Source organism: Pelobates fuscus, chromosome 13 (genome assembly GCF_036172605.1).
Source record: "Pelobates fuscus isolate aPelFus1 chromosome 13, aPelFus1.pri, whole genome shotgun sequence".
Taxonomy (NCBI): Eukaryota; Metazoa; Chordata; class Amphibia; order Anura; family Pelobatidae; genus Pelobates; species Pelobates fuscus.
The window spans coordinates 31006004-31029045 of NC_086329.1; the positions used below are offsets into that span (position 1 = coordinate 31006004).

Below are 23042 nucleotides of genomic sequence, written 5' to 3' on the forward strand. Positions count from 1 at the left end.
ATATATTGTTTGTGTGTGTGGTGTATGTGGTATGTGGATTATATTATATTTGTGTGCCTGTTGAATATTATGTTTGTGCGTCACTATGTGTTTGTTTCTCTCTTTCTCTGCCTCTACGCTGCTTTTCAGTGATTTTTTTCTGTGCCATAATGTTATGATGGGAGGCTGGTGAAATGACAAGCTTGTCTTAATCATCAGGTTCTTAATTTAGTTTTAGTGCTGAAGTTTGTGTGTGTGTGTGTGTGTGTCTGTGTGTGTGTGCGTGTATCTTTGTGTGTGTGCCCTGAGAATCGGCTGACAATGTGTAGATTTCCTAATGAGTGATAGGGCTGGGCTGCACAGACCTGCCACAGTTTGTAGTGTGAATGCCCCTCACTGAGAAATTCACTTCTCCCCTGTTCTTGCAAACTTAATCGTATAACCTGTAACCAAAACCCACAGAATGAGGACTCAACACACACACACTAAATACAGTAACATCTAATCACTTCAAACCTTAGCACCCATACCAGCTGTCTTGGATTATATAGGATCTGAATCCGAGAGAGGATAGATAGAAATCTTGTTAATTATATTTTTATAGTAAATAAATTAGGCACTTTCGTGTCTTTCTGTGTAATCTGACATGATCCTATAGCTTCGCTCAGATATCTGCATTGGTATGTATGAAAAAAAAAAAAGAAAAAAGAATTTATATATGCAAAATAAAATGTGAAATGAATAAGCATTAACTTTGAACAATTTTTATTTATATATTAATTTTTTTTTGTTGTTTTTTTTTTTTCTTTTGGCAGTTGATGAATTTATTTATTGTATACTTAGAATCATTTGATTGCTTCAATAGCAATGCTGATATTACTAGCCCATGCAATATCAAGAGTGCCAGCATAGGCAGTGGCGTTGCACAAAGGACCTTCATATAGGCCGAGCATTGCTATACTCTGAGAAATGGAATGAGTTGCTCTGAAGAAGCGAGGTTAGAGTGTGTAAACATTTCCGATGTTATTGGTGTGATGTACACTAGCAAGCTGTGTGCTTAGGGCGGTTAGACCAATCTCATGATCTCATTATCCTGACTTCTGCTAGATGTTTCAAATTGTGCTGGAAAAAATATATAAACACAACAGATCATGACTTTGGCTGTGTAAAGGAAAATATAGCCTTTTAGTCCGCCTTATTTCTTTAATTTAGATCATGTAGCGCAAAGCAACGCTCATACCATCATCATTTAGCAACCTTTTAATGTCTTATACTGGGGACACAGTGATTCAGGATACGAAATGCACTCATAGTGGCTGTGATAGGAGAGCTGTTCCATGTGGGTGCTTTCCTCTTCCCAAATGCCTTATTCACTCAACACAACTTATATATTGTTATTTTGGTGATATATCTGATACACACATATATACACACACAAACACACATAACTTGTGTGATTGTGTATTTTATTTTTATTTTGGTGTTATCTATTTCACAAAATACACGTGTGTGTGCGTGTGCGTGTGTGTGTTTTATATATGTTAACAACTCTTGTTTGTGTGCATATTTTTTTGGTATGTAGTTGGTAAAAAAACAATCTATCTATCTATGTGTGTGTGTATGTGTTTGTTTTTATACATACTAATAATTATTGTGTGTGTGAATTTTAATTTTGGTATGTAGTTGGTTGTAGTGTGTGTGTGTGTGTGTGTGTGTGTGTGTGTGTGTGTGTTTTATATATGTTAACAACTCTTGTTTGCGTGCATATTTTTTGGTATGTAGTTGGTAAAAAACAATCTATCTATCTATCTATCTATCTATCTATCTATCTATGTGTGTGTGTGTGTGTGTTATATGCATATATATATATATGTGTGTGTGTGTGTGTGTGTGTTTTTATATATACTAATAATTCTTGTGTGTGTGCATTTTAATTTTGGTATGTAGTTGGTACAAAATCTAATCTATCTATCTATCTATCTATCTATCTATCTATCTATCTATCTATCTATCTATCTATCTATCTAATCACTTTGTATGTGCAGTAGAGATAGGGGTGGTTTTAGAACTTTCTCAGTAGTTGTGAAGCCGAGGGGGTTGGAAGTGAATGAGGCTACAGGGGTGGAAGGGATTTCGTTGTTTTTTTTTTTTGTTTGCAAATACTTTAGACCTTATCTTGCTGCTCCAGGTAATATACACCAAACAAAGAGGGCAGCTCGTGCAGTGCTATAGGTAACCTCAAATGAGGTCTACAGAAATCCCATAAAACGTTACAAGCTTTCAAAATGCTCGGGAAAAAAATAGTGTCTGCAATTTTACCAGACTGATAAGTCACTCCATTGGGGTGGAATTATTAGCCTCCCCCCACCCCCTGTTTCAGGACTTAACCATACTGCACAAGAAGGTTAAAGGATCGGTTAGTGGTTCTTCCCAGTAGTTTTTATATTATGTGTTACAATATGTGATTCACACAAGACAGACACAAAGTTCCAATACAGAATCCACAATCACAGGCCATCTGTGCCTTGGACATTTTCCAGAACCCATCACCTCTGTCCAGGTGACCAACCTATCTTATATATAATTGTGACATTTTAATTGAGGCCTAAATATGTTCTGATGTGAGGCTAAAATGTAACATTTGCAATGGCAGAACAGTTTTTAGAAGCATTTCTCCTCAGCCTTTGCTAGACTCCCAGAACAGCTAGCAGTTTAGGGATTAGTGTAACTGTGATTAGCTCAAATCTTGCTGGAGAGATCTGTGAGATATTTCATATTTTAATCAATGCACCAGAGTTGTCTTGGAAGCTCTGACCTTAGCTACATTTCCAGACATTAAAAATGTAACAGTAAACAATGCTCAGTATTCCACAGATTCAGATCTTGTGTTTGTTACACACGCTGGGTATTTGTGGGGAAAAAAAAACATTCAATGTTAACAAACAGGAGGCTTGCTTGCTATTTTGTATAATAAACTGATGCAGTCAATTTTATAAAGCCACAAAGCTCAATTTGTGAAAACTTGATTGAGTTAATATCATATCAGCAAATTTTACTGGTAAGAGAATCTCTTCTTTTCTTTGAGTCACAAACCAGCACAGATTACAAATTTTAATGATCTGAAAATGTTTGGTATACAAAATCATGCTTATTTCACTATTAGCAAAAACACGAACGATTTCTCAACATAAACACCCAGCTGTGTCTATTTTAAAAAGCAGTTCAATGACAGCTTGCTCTTATGAGCATGCAATCAGCGAATTTCGCTTTTTTTCCCTTCTGTGTTAATCAACACTTTCTTCCTGCAGAGCAGATCACAAATAGTGCAGTTAGTCCACATCACTAAATGTTTATCTAACCTGTACTCTCAGAGAATCCTGTTACACTAACATGTAGTCAAGCAACATGGGAAATTGGAGTGTCCCCCTCACACCTACACAAATGCTTGCCTGGGTGTGTGTTTACCATAAATATATATAGTATATGTATGTATGTATGTATGTATGTATGTGTGTGTGTATATATACATATATGTGTGTGTACATAAGTATGCATGCACACAAACACACATAAATTAAAACACAAAAACAGTCTTTGTGTGTGACTGCTCATTGGAAATGAATAATTTAGAAATTGCTATTTAAAAAAAATAATAATACTATTATTGCTGCAGCTTGGGCCTTGTCAGGATTTCTGAATTGCTTTTTTTCCCTTTCAATAAGGCATTAAGCCTGCAATATACCATTAGAAACATGTACTGTGATATGCAATACATCATGAAAATGCAAATGTATACTTGTATAGACACACAGAGGCACAAGGAATATTTTAGAACACACATGTTTATCTCAGACACCAGAACAGTTGTAAAAAATGAAAATGTACATATATATATATATATATATATATATTGACCTGCTAGATAGTGTAACCTGTAACAGAGCAGGGCTGAGGTCATTTGGGGTTAATCCAAAACATGGTGCTTTGTCACAGCCTTAGCTTTCAATTATGAACTGGAGGAGAGGGGTTTGTGGTGTATATATTGTTATCCATCTCTTGAATTACTCTGCAATACAGGACTATTAGGTATGCAACATAAAACATCTATCTATCTATCTATCCATCCATCTATCTTTCATCTCCCCACTGTGAGCAATAGTTGTCTGAATGTACCCATTTATACCATGACATAGTGTACCCAGCTTAGGCCCATTGGGCTGGCTGTGAATTAAGGGTAACACTGCTAGTATAGATCGCTTTATTAATCTCCCCTGTTGATGTTAGCATGCAATAAGCATACACACACAGTAAACATAAAGCAATCGCCCACTGTCACGACACTTAGTCATTAATTTAGAATCAAACAAAGTCCTGCCGAAGATGAAGGATTGCTTAGTGAGTATTCAAACAATGAGGTACACAGGAGTATATGTGTTGCATACACAATGTTTGTACAGAGGGGTTGAGTGACATATTCTGAAGGTGGTTCTGCCTATAGAAAATAATCAAGGTTACTGGCGTGCATCATGCATACATTAAATTAATTATTCTATACATGCTACAATAATCAAAGCAAGAATTAAAATTTCTGTCTCATGAATTTATAATATTAATCATTCCACAGATTTTAGTGCAATCATACGATGAGATGTGACACACTCCTTCATAATATTAAAAAAAAAAAATACATTTTTTTTTCGTCAGCTACAGGGGCTAACAAAGCAGGTCTGTGATATGCCATGCACCCCCCCCCCCCCCCTCTTTCCTCCCTCCCCCAACGCTTACAAGGGGTTAACCTTTATAAATATAAAGTAGCAGATTCGACAACAAAAGGCAAGATTCGACTCTCATCACTTCCAAAACCTCCATTCTTAGATGCATTTCCCTTCTTCTGTGGTGTAGATCGACCACTGTAAATATGAGGTTAAAAAAAAAAAATACAGGGCAGGGAGCTCTTCTCCTTACCTGAAACAATAACAGAACGCGAGAAAAATGTTACAAAAATGAATAACAACTGGAATTATCATTCATAACATAATGTTACATTGTATAAGTCGAGTCGCTACAACAGCAGGAAGGAAATAAATAAATAAATAGTGCACAGTGCAATGGCTGGCAAAGTAGTCCCTTGAACGTTCCATTTTCTTATATTCATGGTTATTTTTTTTCTCTCTAAAAGAAAGGTATAAACAAACTTTAATCAATAAGAGAAAATATTGACGTATAAAACTAAGATTGTCCAATACAGTGGGATGAAAGCAATGGTAGATATTTGGTAGGAGGAAGGGAGGTGGGGGAGAGATCACGTTTGGAAAAAAAAAAAGAGGGGGGAGGGGGAATGAGAGGTAAAGAGATTCCCTCCCAGATCCATCCGCAGGCTGAGGAGTTGGGAGGGGGGAATAAGGAGGGGTATGCAGTCTATTTGGGTGTTGCTATCTCTAATCCTGTGAATAGGATTGGATAGAGCCATAAAAAACGTTTTTACAGTCCGAGCCTCCTCATTGGTTGCAGGACCCAAAGGTTAAACCAAATTCTTCCTTTTTTTTTTTTTCCAAGGCTGGTGTCTCTGGGTCTGGAATTAATTGTAGCTATAGCTGTCTACTCTAGTTGCTGAGAGGGAGGTTGTTGTGTTTATTTTGAAGGGGACATGAAGTAGTTGATTCATTTTCTCCCCTGGCTTCTTCTTTGATTATATTTATATATATATAGATGTATATATTTATACAACCTATAATTAACACCAATATTATGTGCGTTTTGTTTTTTGCTACATGACTTGGAAGTGTTTGGATACCTTGTTGCTAAAGAGCCCTCTACTCGCTACGGCTGCTGTTCCTTCTGCTGCAACTTAACTTGCGAGATCAACATCCTTGTGATATGTTGGACATGGGGGAGAGGAAAGAAGTTAAAATGATCCCCAAGTCGTCTTTCAGTATCAACAGCCTGGTTCCTGAAGCAGTGCAGAACGACAACAACCACTCTCAGCCACACCACCACCATCACCACCACCACCAGATCACCCAGCAAACGCACCATGTCCAGTCACACCACAGACCCTTGCAGGAAGAAGATGAGCTGGACAAGAGTCTACTGGAGGTCAAGACTGAAAGTCTACCATCTGGTAAGGTGGACTCAGCTTCCTCTGAGCTCCCGGGGGCCGAGGACAAGGAAAAGACTGAAGAGAAGAAGGTGGACGGTGGTGGTGGTAAGGATGGGGAGAGTGGCAAAGAAGGGGAGAAGAAAAATGGCAAATATGAGAAGCCCCCCTTCTCCTACAACGCTTTGATCATGATGGCCATACGCCAGAGTCCAGAGAAGCGTCTAACCCTAAATGGAATCTATGAATTCATCATGAAGAACTTTCCGTACTACAGGGAGAACAAACAGGGCTGGCAAAACTCCATCAGGCATAACCTCAGCCTGAACAAGTGCTTTGTCAAGGTTCCTAGACATTATGATGATCCGGGAAAAGGGAACTACTGGATGTTGGACCCTAGCAGTGATGATGTTTTCATTGGTGGGACCACTGGAAAGCTCCGCAGGAGATCCACCACCTCTAGGGCTAAACTAGCATTTAAGAGAGGGGCGAGGCTCACCTCCACAGGACTGACTTTTATGGATAGAGCTGGCTCCTTATACTGGCCTATGTCCCCTTTCCTTTCATTGCATCACCCAAGGGCCAGCAGCACTTTGAGCTACAACGGGACAACATCAGGCTACCCAAGCCACCCCATGCCCTACAGTTCTGTGTTGACTCAAAACTCATTGGGGAGCAACCACTCTTTTTCAACGTCCAATGGCTTGAGTGTAGATAGACTTGTCAATGGGGAGATACCTTATGCCACCCATCACCTCACAGCAGCTGCCCTGGCTGCCTCAGTGCCATGTGGGTTACCTGTACCCTGTTCTGGTACATACTCTTTAAACCCATGCTCTGTGAATCTTCTAGCTGGACAAACAGGATATTTCTTCCCCCATGTACCCCACCCCTCCTTAACTTCACAAAGCAGCACTTCAATGACAGCCAGAGCAGCCTCCTCTTCCACCTCACCCCAGGCTCCTTCCACCCTGCCCTGTGAGTCCCTCAGACCATCTTTGCCAAGTTTTGCTACAGGACTATCTGGTGGACTTTCTGATTACTTTACACATCAAAATCAGGGTTCTTCATCCAACTCTTTGATACATTAACAAAACATCCCACGGGAGCAGACTGTAAGTGAACATTTTAAACACATTTCAATTGTACATGAGAATTGAAAGGAACAAAAAAAAAACAAAAAACAAACAAAAAAAAACAAAACAAAAAAAAAAAGCAAGCGAAAAAAAAAAGACAAGTCCAGGTATTTTTTATGAAGTCCCCTTATTTTGTGTACGTCTGTTCAGTCTCTAGGGCTCTATATTATTAAGGTGAGGCGTGATGTCAATAGCAGAAAGGTAATGGAGAGAACACATGCTGACCTCTGATAGAATGTGTAACTGATTCTGTAACAGTGACTGCTATAAAAAAAATGTTTTATTCAGTACAGTTGTATCACTCATAGTCCCCATATATCCATGTCTCCAGTATTATAACTTTTCATGGATAATGGATCCAGTTATAAAAATGAAACACAAAAACAACTGCAAAGATACTAAAATTATAAACTCAATACAAAGTAAAACAATGTTGCAACTGTCAATTTGTATTTAACCGTTATTAAAGTACACCCTGCACAGTAATTAATTATATTCTGGCAATTTATTATTTTATCATTTCATCTTATAAAAGAGCTGGGTTTTGTGTTTACTTTTAGACCAAAGATTGGGATGTAGAAAAAGCAGTCAGTGTACTGATTAATTAAAATAAACAAAAAATAAAATAAAAATACAAAATACAAAATAAATCTCATATCAACTGCAGTACTGTCTATTTGCAAAGAATTTCAGGGGGACAAATGAATACTGCCTTCAGTTTGTGTTGTGTATATTTTGGTGTATGTACTCACTAACCGGTCGGTCACATTTTTTATTTTATTTTTTATTTTATTTTTTTATTTTTATTTTATTTTTATGTAGTGAAACGTTATACCGATTGTACTACTAGGTAATCCTTGCAAAATATGTATAACCCGTGTTGAGTAAAAATGCATAAATTTGAGTGATTGTTATCGTTGTCTTTAAATTTCTTGATTGTGATAATGTGGTCATATGCCCGTGTTTGTCACTTATACAATTGTTTACTATGAAGACACAGAAATAAAAAAAATAGGCCAAATTCATATAGAAAATAGTTTTGTCTTTCTTTTTTATTAACCCTTGCTGAGTATATATGCACAGTCATATATAAATATTTTGTGATGTATGTGTCAGTGTATGTATGTATATATATATATATATATATATATATATATATATATATATATATACATATAAATATTTTAAAAATATATATAAATATATTACATACACGTACTCTCTTTATATACAGATAAATGACTTTACTAATTTACTATTCTATTGCAGGAAACACAAGTACACAATGTTTTTTTGAATGTTAACAGAATTATTTTAAATCTCTTATAGGATGTTTATAATTTGGTGTGTGGCTGAATTACTTATTTATTGCTTAACACCAATGGCACAGTGGTTATAGTGAAGCACTGATTTACAGGTTTGTTTGTTTTTTGCTTATAATATCAAGGACTTGCTCTCTCCTAAAAGTTTAATTTACTGATTTACTAAGCCTTGTTATGTTCTAATATATGTATTTAAATATATTAGAACATATCAATATAAGTAAAACAATATATGGCGTGCATACGTCTTCTGTGGGGACATATATATAAAAAATAAAATTAGTCAATATATATAATAAAATTAGTCTATATATATATATATATATATATATATATATAAAACTTAGTATATATATATATATATATATATATTGACTAATTTTATTTTTAACTTAATCCAAAATATAATGTAATTTTTTTTTTTTGCATTGTCAGAGCTTAAAATATATATATAATTATGCAATAATTTAAACACACGAGTTTTGTGTATATGTGTTAAATATATTTAAAAAAAAAAAACATTTTGTGAAACATCACAAACTACAGCCTTGGAAAAAAAAAAAAAAAAAAAAAAAAAAGCAAGGAAAAGATTTTGCAACTAATTGGAGCCTGCAGGGAGTTTCTACCTTACAAATGACTCATTTGTCACTGTTGTATGAAATTTGCTTGCAATGATGTAGTGGGCTAGCTCTCTCTCAATAGGCCCTAATGAAAAATAAACTCTGTAGAGGACACACAAACTCAATGAAAGTCCTTAAGTATCCTGTGTTCATCAACTTTATCCAATCAGGCAAATCCTAAAATAAGAGCATAGTGCTTTGGGCTGTTTAAGGTTTGTTTAGCCCCATATAAGGTTTTTGAGTCTCAGAATTAAAGGAATTTGGTCTTTTTTTTTTTTTTGTCCAGCAATGAAAGGGTTGGAAAAGTTGGGAAATCTCCCAAAATCTGCATTAAAGGATAAGCTGGTATATCTGTCAGATCTAAGGATTACCAGTATACACCAATTCATGTCTTTCTTCGCCAATAATGCAGTGAATTAAATACAATGCATAAATACACACATACATTAAACACATTATCCTAATGTTAAGATTTTTAGACACTAACCTACCAACATGTCTTGAAACAAGTAAACCCACACTTATACATTGGATATTGATGTTCGAAGGGTGGAATGCTAAATTGGCCAATCTGAGGTTCTTAGAGACAATTGTCATGTGAGGCTCTTAGAGGAGCAGAATTTAATCTTGAGGTTGATGAATTATTTAATATTGCTTTTTTTTTTTTTTTTTTTTTTTTCACTGACTCACAGTAAAAGACCCCTTGACACATGGAGTCGGCCAGGCCTTGTTCTTAACTACTTGCTACAGAAAAACTTTGGGCTGACTTTAGGTCGATATATTCCTGTGGGTAAATAATACATGGGGCCTAGGCTTTGGAACGATGTGTAAATTGTACAATAGCTATGTAACTAATAAATATATTAGGCAACAATATATGTGTGTGTGTGTGTGTGTGTGTGTGTGTGTATAAAATCCAAAATCAAATATATACCTAATGCTTATTATAATATATATAGTTGCCTAATATAATATAATATAAATAAAACATGATGTATTAAATATAAAAGAATTATTGCAATCGCTACTAACTAAGCCTGATTTGTAATAAATGATTGAAGTGTGACCTCATCTGATAAATTATAGATAGATATGGGATCCCCACAAGCAAATCCCGTGCAGTTTAACTCATTACTAAAACAATATAAATTTCTAATTATTTAAAACTGTTAAAACAGCATAATTTATCTAATGCTTTATATGATATCGATAAATGTATATTCAAAGCATATGACCATTATAACGCGGGTTTAATGTGATAAACAATCTCTTTATCAGTGTGAGTGATTTGAAGGTTTCTATGTGTGTGTGAAAATGTAAGATTTTACATAGAGCGATGGGTATTTGGTTATTATTATTATTATTATTATTATAATATACTGCAATATTAATGGATTATTATATTGGTAAAATTTATATATATATATATAAAACACAGCACATTCCATTCTGAAATCGTTAAAGCTTATAAAGGTCAAATAATTTATTGAATAAGGCTGTCACAGAGTCAAATATTGGAAGGTTTTATGTATGCTAATCCAAACGGCTGCTCTTATGATACTTTGTATATCCATTCTGAATATACAACAAACTGTGTAGCCACCGAACAAACTTAAATCATTGTAACAAACTGATATTGCAATGCAAAGCATCTCTGCACATGTATACATATGTATCAGACTAGGATCTGCTAAAAATGAGATACAGGTTAGGTCATGTATGAGTCAAAGTGTTTGGGACAGTAATCCCAACTTTACTAAATATAACTCTTAACTTGTGTGTGTCTCTGAATGCGCTAGACTTTGGTTATGTGATTATACACTGAACTTCTCCCTATATTATTCTACTGACCTTATAAATATCACTCTTTCAATATTATCATTTGTTATTTCTGCTGTGTGTGAGAAAAGGAAAGCTTTAAGTATATTCTCAAATATTTTCATATATATATATATATATACTGGGGTACATGACCTACTACAGTCATATAGATTTAAAAATATTTATAAACAACAGAGAGTAATGATTTTTAAAAAAATGTATGTGTAATTTATGAATATTATATATATATATTACACACTATACAGTATATAAAAAGGTTATACTCTAATCATATGATGTGATTTATTTTTTAAATGCTTGCTATGCAACGGTTCAGAAATATTTTTCAAATGTATATATAATATGTTTATATATAGATACATACCTATAATAATTCACACTGGAGATATACCATTCCCTAATTATATATTGTGTGTGTGTGTGTGTGTGTATATATATATATATATATATATATATATATATATATATATATATATATATATATATATTACACACTATACAGTATATTAAGAGTTTGTACAACCTCTTAATATACTGTATAGTGTGTAATATATATACTACTACTACTAATAATAATAGTATTATGTTCCAATGTTAAAGTGCACTGGGTGTACAGATGTGTGCAATGCGGACCAGGGCTGTTTTTGAGAAGTTATGGGGTGCTCCTAAATTCACATTATACAACCTCTTAATATACTCTATAGTGTAATATACTCTATAATATTTATACACCTATTGGTATGATGATAATATTCCAATGTTAAAGTGCACTGGGTGTACAGATGTGTGCAATGGGGTCCAGGGCTGTTTTTGAGAAGTTATGGGGTGCTCCTAAATTCACCCCAAGTCAGCAGCACTGCCCCAGTCTACAGAATGTCCCCAGCTGTTGACTCCCCCTTCCCCTCCCAGCTGGTACCTGGCTATGTATTTGAACCAGTGGGCTCACAAAGTTGAAGGTGAAGGGACAAAGAGGTTTTGGGTTTGTGTGGGGCTGACTTACTGAGTCTGTCAGACTTGCCCTAGAGGGCGGAGCCCTTTAACATACCTCAAACAAGAACGAACCTTCCCTCAAGAACACCGCATCTTTACTCAATAGCACCGTATCCATCAAACAGATGGGGAATTCTACAGCCAAGCCGCCATACAGGTAAGGTGGAAACAGAACTGGGCATAGGGGGTGTCACAGGGGAAGGGAAATACAAGCAGATGGACCTACAAATATTGATACCAGGCTACAAGTATCTAATTCTCTGTCAGTCACCAAACACCCAGAAAATTCCCCAATAATGTATCCCATATCAATAAACACATTACTTTAATAAAAAAAATAACAAAAAAAAAGTCACTTTTGAAGAAAAATGAACTATTTGTGCTAACCGGTTTGTTTTTGTTTTTGTGTTTTAGATTCCATTCAACTTTGAAGAAACATTTTACCAAAAATTAAAAAAAAATAAAAAGAGGGAAGAATTCAACTTTGACTAGTAAGTTGGTGAACATTTTTTTTTTTTTTTTAAGTCTGTAGAATTAAATGTACTATGTATCCATTTGATATGGATGTCAGGCAGCTTTTTAAATGCAAATCAGGAAGTAAAGACAATAATAATAGCAATGAATTGTGCCACAGTGAAAAAAGGATACAGGGAGTCTTGTATAAAATGCTATTCTGACACTGGTAATAAATGACATTGGGATAAGTTACATTGTATCTCGCCCAAGGCAGGACAGTGTGCACAGACCATAGTCACACTATCATTTAACACTGTGGATTTATCTCAGCTCTGGCTGACTTTCTGTTACAATTGTACATGTGAACTTTTAGTAATTGGATGCAAGGATCTAAGTATGAAACATCTTGCAGTGTTTCAAAACAGATTACAAAAAAATGAGAGAGTACTGTAGTATTGTGTGATGGGCTTATCTGCAATGTGTAGCCTTGTTCTGTGAAGTCAAAGCATGTTTGTGACACAGCGATGATGTTTAAGAATTGGTCCAGTGTCAGTGGAAAAACTAAATAAAAATAAAATAAAATAAAATAAATGTATACTCAGATCTAATATTGAACAATATGTTATGTTGTATTTTTTGAAAAAAATATTTTTATGTATATATTATTTTATTCACATTGTATGTGTTTGAAATATGCATAGATAATGTAAATATATACTAAAAAATACATAAATAATATAAAGAAATACAATTATATTATTTAGGAACTTCAGCTATTTCGATATTGTTTACACTAGTTTTTTTTTCTTCTTCTCCTATTCATAAATGTAAATAAAAGCGTTAATGTATATTTTGTATAAAATTAAATGAAAAATAAATAAAAATAAAATAAACAATTTGTAGAATATAACAATAGGAGTATAATAATAAACAATTTAGCCCTAATGCATGGTCAATTTAATAACAAATAATAATATACACCCACACGCACACCTGTGCATATAATGGTTATTTATGCATTTGTTTACTTTTCAGAGACATTTTTTTTTTTTTTAGAACCTGCTTTGTTTTCACTGCACCGTTTGCAGGATTTGTAAGGTTTTTGAGCTAATTTTTGTGGTTTCTTAAAACAGATTCTGCTTCTACTTAAAGCTATTACAAGAATGGCCAGAAGAGGGCGGTCTACCCCAGGTAAACATATACTACATTTTTCTATAATTTACACTTAGGCTGCTAAGATAACTAAAATGACTTTATATTACAGATAGCTTTATTTATTTGTAATGCCGATTTTTTAACGTTAAAAAATCATGTTTGTTGTTGAGGTATTAATATTTTAGCGTATGTAAATAAAACGTTTTAATTGGGAGAATGTATTTTTTTTTAATTGTTTTGTTTTACTATTTTTTTTCTAAATTCAGAGATAGAAAGAAGTCCTCCCCCCCCCCCATTTACATTTCCTTTGTCTTATTTTTTTTTTTTATTGCTTTTTGTACGTTATTTGACGCTAATTACGATTTTTAGCTAAGTCTGGAATATTTCGCCAAATATTTCATTAATATTAATACTGTATCATTGAAATAAAACATTTTGATACAATGATATAATTTCTACAAATGTTTTTATCTTAAATGAGATAAACTTGTTATCTCGCTATCAAAATGTTGTTTTTTTACACCCACACATTGCTCTACCCAATATGTAAAAAAGAGATTTATTTTTACAATATGCAGCGTGGAGGTGACAACAATGTGACCCCCAGAATCTGTTCTTCTACAGAAAAGAAATGATCTAAATTAATGTAAATGACTACAAACGTCTTATTAACCGAACGAAGCTTATTCCCATAGATCGATTTATATAATCGAATCGTGTGTTCTATGTTAGACTGATCAGAAACAGTTGCTGTTGGTGGTTCGATCGTTAGAATTGTGAAGAAAAATATTTAGGGGTCATTTTTACAAGGAATGTGACTCCTTTGTTAGCTAGGGGTCTTCCAAATGAACCGTCACCGTCGCCAGGAAAAAAAAATAAAAAAATACAATATATATATATATAGTGTGTTAGTGTGTGTGTATATATATAGTACTGGAATATATATATAAAGCAAGTCTTGATTTTTGTTTAACATTGTATTAAGTATCCACAGACTTTAGGTGGAAGGGGTTTTCAATCACAATTTTCCCCCACCATAACCTTTTTGGATATATAAATATATGGTGTATATATATATATATAGAGAGAGAGTGTGTATATGTATGGGTATATATATAGAGAGAGAGGGAGAGTAAGAGAGAGAGTATATATATATATATATACACAGAGTATACTAGTATACTGAAATAATATATATATATACACACACACACAGAGTATTGGAGCATACTAGTATACTGAAATATTATATATATATATATATATATATATGTTATTTCAGTATACTAGTATACTCCAATACTCTGTGTGTGTGTGTGTGTGTGTATATATATAATATTTCAGTATACTAGTATACTCCAATACTCTGTATATGCGTGTTGAATATTAAAGGTTGTTATTATTATTATTATTATTATTATTATTAATATTATTATTTAGATTAATTTAAACAAAGCTAATGCATTTGTGTCTTCACAATTATTAACTGAATATCAGTTTACTCTGCTGTGGATAGGTTGGATATTATTTTGGAAAAAGGACATTTCTAGGGGATTTTATTTCTAGTCAGTTGTTATGGTCTTTCGAGAATCCACACTAGCACAATCTAGGCCAAATCTGCACATTTGGAAAATAATCCAATCAATCTGACTGTATGGCAGAGATTTTCCAAAACGGTTATTGTACCTTGTGTTTTGTTAGTCGGTTCTCAAATCGGTTTAGTCAATAAGCCACATATTATCTACAAAAGCACATATACACCCAGATACAGCATATTGCTTTCTATGAGTTTCTATGCTTTTATTAATGAATGTGTGTTTTGTATGTATTAGACACATGCAGGTTTGTTTATTTTGTTAAATGAGTTGCCTGTTTATGTACAAAATTCGAGTAAATTCTATGGAGCTGCACCAGTCATTAGCTGCAATTAAATCCAGAAAGTTCTGATTACAATACGAAGGGTGGAATCGATTCATTTTCTTCAATAAAAACGAGTGTTCTCAGCTCCCATCGATCTGTGTGTTTGCTAATGCCAAGCTATAAAGATTCGCTCCAATATTTGGCTGTCTGCTGGTCTAAATAACGAAACCCATGACTTGCACAATCCCAGCCTGTGGGTTAGCAAAATCTTATACTTACCTTAATCCTAAACTCCAATGGAACAACGGATACATTAACGTATTATAAAATAAATAAATAAATGTATGTTCATATTTTATGTATGCATGTATAGATAGATGGATAGATAGACATATAGATGATAGATAGATAGATAGATAGATAGATAGATAGATAGATGGATAGATAGACATATAGATGATAGATAGATAGATAGATAGATAGATAGATAAAAGATAGATAGATAGATAGATAGATAGATAGATAGATACAAGATAGATAGATAGATAGATAGATAGATAGATGATAGATAGATAGATAGATAGATAGATAGATAGATAGATAGATGATAGATAGATAGATAGATAGATAGATACAAGATAGATAGATAGATAGATAGATTATTAGATAGATAGATAGATAGATAGATAGATGATAGATAGATAGATAGATAGATACAAGATAGATAGATACAAGATAGATAGATAGATAGATGATAGATAGATAGATAGATAGATAAAATATAGATAGATAGATAAAATATAGATAGATAGGTAGATAGATAAATGCTAGATAGATAGATAGATAGATAGATAGATAGATAGATAAATGCTAGATAGATAGATAAATAGATAAAATATAGATAGATAGATAGATAAATGCTAGATAGATATATAGATAGATAGATAAATAGATAAAATATAAATGATAGATAGATGATAGATAAATAGATAGATAGATAGATAGATAGATAGATTAATGATAGATAGATAGATAAATAGATAAAATATAGATAGATAGATAGATAGATTTTGTACCAATAATATACCAAGAGTTGTTAACCTATATAAACAAAACACAGACACAAATTGCCTCGATAGAATTCTAATATATTGAGGTTTTGGTAACCTTTCTAGCAAAACATTTCCAAGTTAGATAAACAAAAATGTATTATAATTTTTTTTTAGAAAAATATGATTTTTTTATCTTCTAATTTTGCAGATTTTGTCTAAATTGTATAGGTCTGTACCTCAAGTCAGCACACCTCACAGCCTCACTGTTTAGTCAGTGGATATACCCCTTGTGATTTCTGATATTTGCATCATAATCAGTAAAAGCAATTTGGAAGATGCGTGCAATTTAGGCACGTAAATCCCAAATAAATAAAATATGTCAGTAACTAAGTGTCTTACTCCAGACAGTGCATCTATAGCTGGTTTAATTTGTACTTGAATGTGTCTTTAATTTCGGCACTACAGAACAGTGGTAAACAAGATATCAGCTCACGCTATTATAATTATTAATAACATTAATAAAATAATAATAATATTGTATTATTTTATTGAATAGGCATAGAACATTTCCGGCCTCTCTCTCTCTCTCTCTCTCTCTCTCTCTCTCTCTCTCTCTCTCCTCACACATTCATAAACACATATTTGCGTGACTGTATATTCTGTAGTATTTTCTAACAATATATAAATATTCTTCTGTTTCTGTGACAAGTGAATTTGATCCCATGGGGCCAACAACTGTATCTCTGTTCTAACGTCTGTTTTTTTTTTACTTGGAGTTAAATCTTTATATATTGTAGCTTTGGTATTAATTGATTTTTTTTCCCCTCCCAGTTCCTACTGCTGAGTTGAAATATTACAATTAAATTTTTTTTTTTCGGTGTATTGAAAAAAACCCTTTCATTTAGATTTTTAATCTTACGTGGTGTCAATGATGTGTTTTGGATGAAAATATAAAATTTAAAGAAAATAAAGAGGGGATCTTTGTGTAGCTACATTCACCTGGGGAAATGCAGAAGATATTGTTCAGTGCTCAAGGGTGTTATTAAAAACATAACTTTACCATAGGGAAAATATAAAAAATATCAAAAGATGTCCTTTTCGATAGCTGTATTCCCTTATCCTACCATGTTACTAAGTAATTAGAGTCTGGAGGCTCAAAATGCTCTTTTAGCAAAAAAAATAAATAAAAATAAATGTTATTTGTGATTATGAAACAGCAGTCTGTTAATGTATTTTAAATAATATCTGTTGTTGATGTTTTGTAAACGCGTTTTGCTATAGAGCACCCGTCTCTAATATTAGGATTTATAGTTAACAGACCTAATGGCCTTTGTGGTGGAATAAAATAATTTTATTTTTAAACATTAAAATATTATATATATATATATATATATTGTTTTTAATATTTCCATACTTTTCAACGCAGAATATATATATATATTGTTCTTCTTGTCACTAGACATATTTATGTAGAATTTTGGAAGGTTCTACTGAAAAACTACAACAGTGTATTTATAAAATAAATAGGATTTAAAAAAAAAATGTATTTATAATGCATTCTGATTTATATATTTATTTATTTTTTTCTGATTTATTTGATAAGGAGATCTAAAAGTGCATTTGATTGGTCGCAAAAAAAAAACATTTTGCTAAAGAGAAATGTATTAACATGGCTAATTAAATCAATAAATAAATACATAATTATAAAACAATGGTTGCAATACAAAACAACAACAAAATTAATATTGTTATTTATTAACGCCAGCATGTTCAGTAGCGCTGTACAATAAATTGTGGTGCACAGTCGGGGACTGCAAGACATAGCAGGCCAGTTTATAAAGGCCTCAAGTGACCTCTTCTAATCCTCATCCAGGCAACCATGTGCTCTAGGCACCTCAAGTCTTTTTTTTTTTTTTTTAACTCGTTATCTGCCAAAGCGAATGTGCAAGGTATTGCACACTCTGCAAGGTCATGCACACTAAACAGTTAATTGCAACGAATTGAAAAACCCAATTGCAGAACAAAAGTCAAAATTTGAACTGGAGTACTTTCATTGCACAGCTGTAGTCAAAGCTGTGCTATCATGGAGTTTGCAATCCAGTATTTAGTTCACAACAAATCACTGTTCACTAAATACACCCCATGATATTTAATGCACAGATTAAAGGCAAAAGTTTGTATGTGAATCTGAGGCAGTATTTGACTATGAAGCAAGTCAGTATAAGGATTGGGGGGGGGGGGGGGGGGGGGACAGCAGTGGGGACTATTTTGTATGTTTGAAACAAGCTGCTTTTCTGCCCTGCCCCCCTCCCCCCTTTTGCTTGACTCTCACTAATGCAAGATGACTGAGCTGGGGCAAAGTTGAGGCTGAATCTTAAGATCCAAGTGCCTGGTCTGTAATGGTCAGTTTAACATTAAACCACTTACACTGACTCAGCTGTATTGAAAGTATTGAAAATATTGGGAGGTGCTACAGTTATACCATGTCTATAGCTTCTGACTTGACCCAAACTTAAAAAAAAAAGACAGATTCATTTTATAAACTTCCTTTGAGACCATTTTTTTACTCTCTCCAAAGTTTGTCTGTAGTGAAATGGAGTGAACTCTAAACAGATTCAAATAGAAATCCCTGAGGAATAATAAAAAAAAAGTGTAGCTCAAACTATCCAATTTCTCTCCCCTCTCCAAAGAAATATGCTTGTGGTGAAAGTATAAATTAATTCATTTGTTTGCAGAATTCTTGAGAAGTGCAACAATAGATTTAAAGGAATGATCAGTTCAGATAAAAATGACTTATCAAAACTTGTTAATCTTCATATCATGGCAATAATAGCACACAAACACTGTACAGATGTGTATATTAAAATACTGGGCCATCACAACAGTGTTTTAGAAAAGGAGTCGCAGATATTGTAGTAAAACTTAGTTTTAAAGATATACCTGGATTCAATCTGTATAGAGCATATCCCACCCTCTATTTATTAGGTATGGGGTTGTACAAGACTGTGAATTGACTTTTACATTAAGACTGTTTATTGTGATATATGCTACAAATTCGTCAATTATATTTAGAATTCTAGAATATTTTTTGAAATATTCTTTTTGTACTCACTTAGAAATTGGAAAGGAGTTGTCATTGTCATCATAGTGTACAATTTAGTAAAAGATCAGAGAATAGCTCTAGTGAAATATCAATTAAAATTGGATTCACAGAATGAGATTTAAAATTTTTAAAATGCAATTTACCTTAATAATCAGTATGTGTACTGGTTAGAGATAATGGCAATATTTTTTACTGGGCAGAGAAAAAACTAATGCCAATAAATAAATAATATATATTGGAATTCTGTCTCAAAAGACAAACGTCTATTTAAATAGCTTTTTTATCAAGAGAAAATCTTTAATATTGTGAAGAAATAGTACGCACATTAATTAAACCTATCATCTCATTAGTCTTCATATGATTCTAATTATCCTTTAGATTTCCATTATTTAGCATATATATGTACTTTGTGCACTATTTATCTAATAATTAATATAGTATAGATATATATCACAAATGAAAAGATATTGCTTATATATAAAGGCTCCTACCATTCTTAATTCTCTTAATAGTTACTTCCTGGTTCCTATATAAATTCCTTTTACTGATTGTGTATAGCTTGCTATAACGATAACCCCTCCTATTACTCTATATAATACCTTGCAATAACCCCTCCTATTACTCTATATAATACCTTGCTATAACCCCTTCTATTACTTTATATAATAACTTGCCATAACCCATACTATTACTCTATATAATACCTTGCCATAACACCTCCTATTACTCTATATAATACCTTGCTATTACCCCTCCTAATACTCTATGTAATACCTTGCCATAACCCCTCCTATTACTCTATATAATACCTTGCCATAAGCCCTCCTATTACTCTATATAATACCTTGCTATAACCCCTCCTATTACTCTATATAATACCTTGCCATAAGCCCTCCTATTACTCTATATAATACCTTGCCATAAGCCCTCCTATTACTCTTTATAATACCTTGCTATAACCCCTCCTATTACTCTATATAATAGCTTGCAATAACCCCTCCTATTACTCTATATAATACCTTGCTATAACCCCTTCTATTACTTTATATAATAACTTGCCATAACCCCTACTATTACTCTATATAATACCTTGCCATTACACCTCCTATTACTCTATATAATACCTTGCTATTACCCCTCCTATTACTCTATGTAATACCTTGCCATAACCCCTCCTATTACTCTATATAATACCCTGCCATAAGCCCTCCTATTACTCTATATAATACCTTGCCATAAGCCCTCCTATTACTCTTTATAATACCTTGCTATAACCCCTCCTATTACTCTATATAATAGCTTGCTATTACCCCTCCTATTACTCTATATAATACCTTGCTATAACCCCTCCTATTACTCTATATAATACCTTGCTATAACCCCTCCTATTACTCTATATAATACCTTGCTATTACCCCTCCTATTACTCTATATAATACCTTGCCATAACCCCTCCTATTACTCTATATAATACCTTGCTATAACCCCTCCTATTACTCTATATAATACCTTGCTATAACCCCTACTATTACTCTATATAATACCTTGCTATAACCCCTCCTATTACTCTATGTAATACCTTGCTATAACCCCTCCTATTACTCTATATAATACCTTGAAATAACCCTTCCTATTACTCTATATAATAGATTGCCATAACCCCTCCTATTACTCTATATAATACCTTGCCATAACCACTCCTATTACTCTTTATAATACCTTGCTATAACCCCTCCTATTACTCTATATAATAGCTTGCTATTACCCCTCCTATTACTCTATTTAATAGCTTGCTATTACCCCTCCTATTACTCTATATAATACCTTGCTATAACCCCTCCTATTACTCTATATAATACCTTGCTATACCCCCTCCTATTACTCTATATAATACCTTGCTATAACCCCTCATATTACTCTATATAATACCTTGCTATTACCCCTCCTATTACTCTATATAATACCTTGCCATAACCCCTCCTATTACTCTATATAATATCTTGCTATAACCCCTCCTATTACTCTATATAATACCTTGCTATAATCCCTCCTATTACTCTATATAATAGCTTTCCATAACCCCTCCTATTACTCTATATAATATATTGCTATAACCCCTCCTATTACTCTATATAATAGATTGCTATAACCCCTACTATTACTCTTTATAATACCTTGCTATAACCCCTCCTATTACTCTATATAATACCTTGCTATAACCCCTCCTATTACTCTATATAATTGCTTGCCATAACCCCTCCTTTAACTCTATATAATATCTTGCTATAACCCCTCCTATTACTCTATATAATAGATTGCCATAACCCCTCCTATTACTCTATATAATAGCTTGCTATAACCCCTCCTATTACTCTATATAATACCTTGCTTTAACCCCTCCTATTACTCTATATAATACCTTGCCATAACCCCTCCTATTACTCTATATAATACCTTGCCATAACCCCTCCTATTACTCTATATAATACCTTGCTATTACCCCTCCTATTACTCTATATAATACCTTGCTATAACCCCTCCTATTACTCTATATAATACCTTGCTATAACCCCTCATATTACTCTATATTATACCTTGCTATTACCCCTCCTATTACTCTATATAATACCTTGCCATAACCCCTCCTATTACTCTATATAATATCTTGCTATAACCCCTCCTATTACTCTATATAATACCTTGCTATAATCCCTCCTATTACTCTATATAATAGCTTGCCATAACCCCTCCTATTACTCTATATAATATCTTGCTATAACCCCTCCTATTACTCTATATAATAGATTGCTATAACCCCTCCTATTACTCTTTATAATACCTTGCTATAACCCCTCCTATTACTCTATGTAATACCTTGCTATAACCCCTCCTATTACTCTATATAATAGCTTGCCATAACCCCTCCTATTACTCTATATAATATCTTGCTATAACCCCTCCTACTACTCTATATAATAGATTGCCATAACCCCTCCCATTACTCTATATAATAGCTTGCTATAACCCCTCCTATTACTCTATATAATACCTTGCTTTAACCCCTCCTATTACTCTATATAATACCTTGCCATAACCCCTCCTATTACTCTATATAATACCTTGCCATAACCCCTCCTATTACTCTATATAATACCTTGCCATAACCCCTCCTATTACTCTATATAATACCTTGCTATTACCCCTCCTATTACTCTATATAATACCTTGCTATAACCCCTCCTAATACTCTATATAATACCTTGCTATTACCCCTCCTATTACTCTATATAATACCTTGCCATAACCCTTCCTATTACTCTATATAATAGATTGCTATAACCCCTCCTATTACTCTATATAATAGCTTGCCATAACCCCTCCTATTACTCTATATAATATCTTGCTATAACCCCTCCTATTACTCTATATA

General features: G+C 33.3%; 1 protein-coding gene and 1 long non-coding RNA gene across 2 annotated transcripts in view; both read left to right on the plus strand.

Annotated features, from left to right (window-relative positions):
- The first annotated feature begins 5588 nt into the window (after positions 1–5588).
- On the plus strand, positions 5589–8219 carry FOXG1 (forkhead box G1). Its single transcript, XM_063440350.1, has one exon. It carries the CDS (start codon positions 5857–5859, stop codon positions 7165–7167), a length of 1311 nt encoding a protein of 436 aa, XP_063296420.1. The 5' UTR covers positions 5589–5856; the 3' UTR covers positions 7168–8219.
- Positions 8220–11993: 3774 nt separating this feature from the next.
- LOC134582881 (uncharacterized) overlaps positions 11994–23042 on the plus strand; it is a 33940-nt gene continuing 22891 nt past the window's right edge. Inside the window, exons 1-3 of the long non-coding RNA XR_010086285.1 lie at positions 11994–12143; positions 12401–12477; positions 13576–13633. This is a non-coding gene — a long non-coding RNA (uncharacterized LOC134582881). The remainder of the gene's footprint in view (positions 12144–12400; positions 12478–13575; positions 13634–23042) is intronic.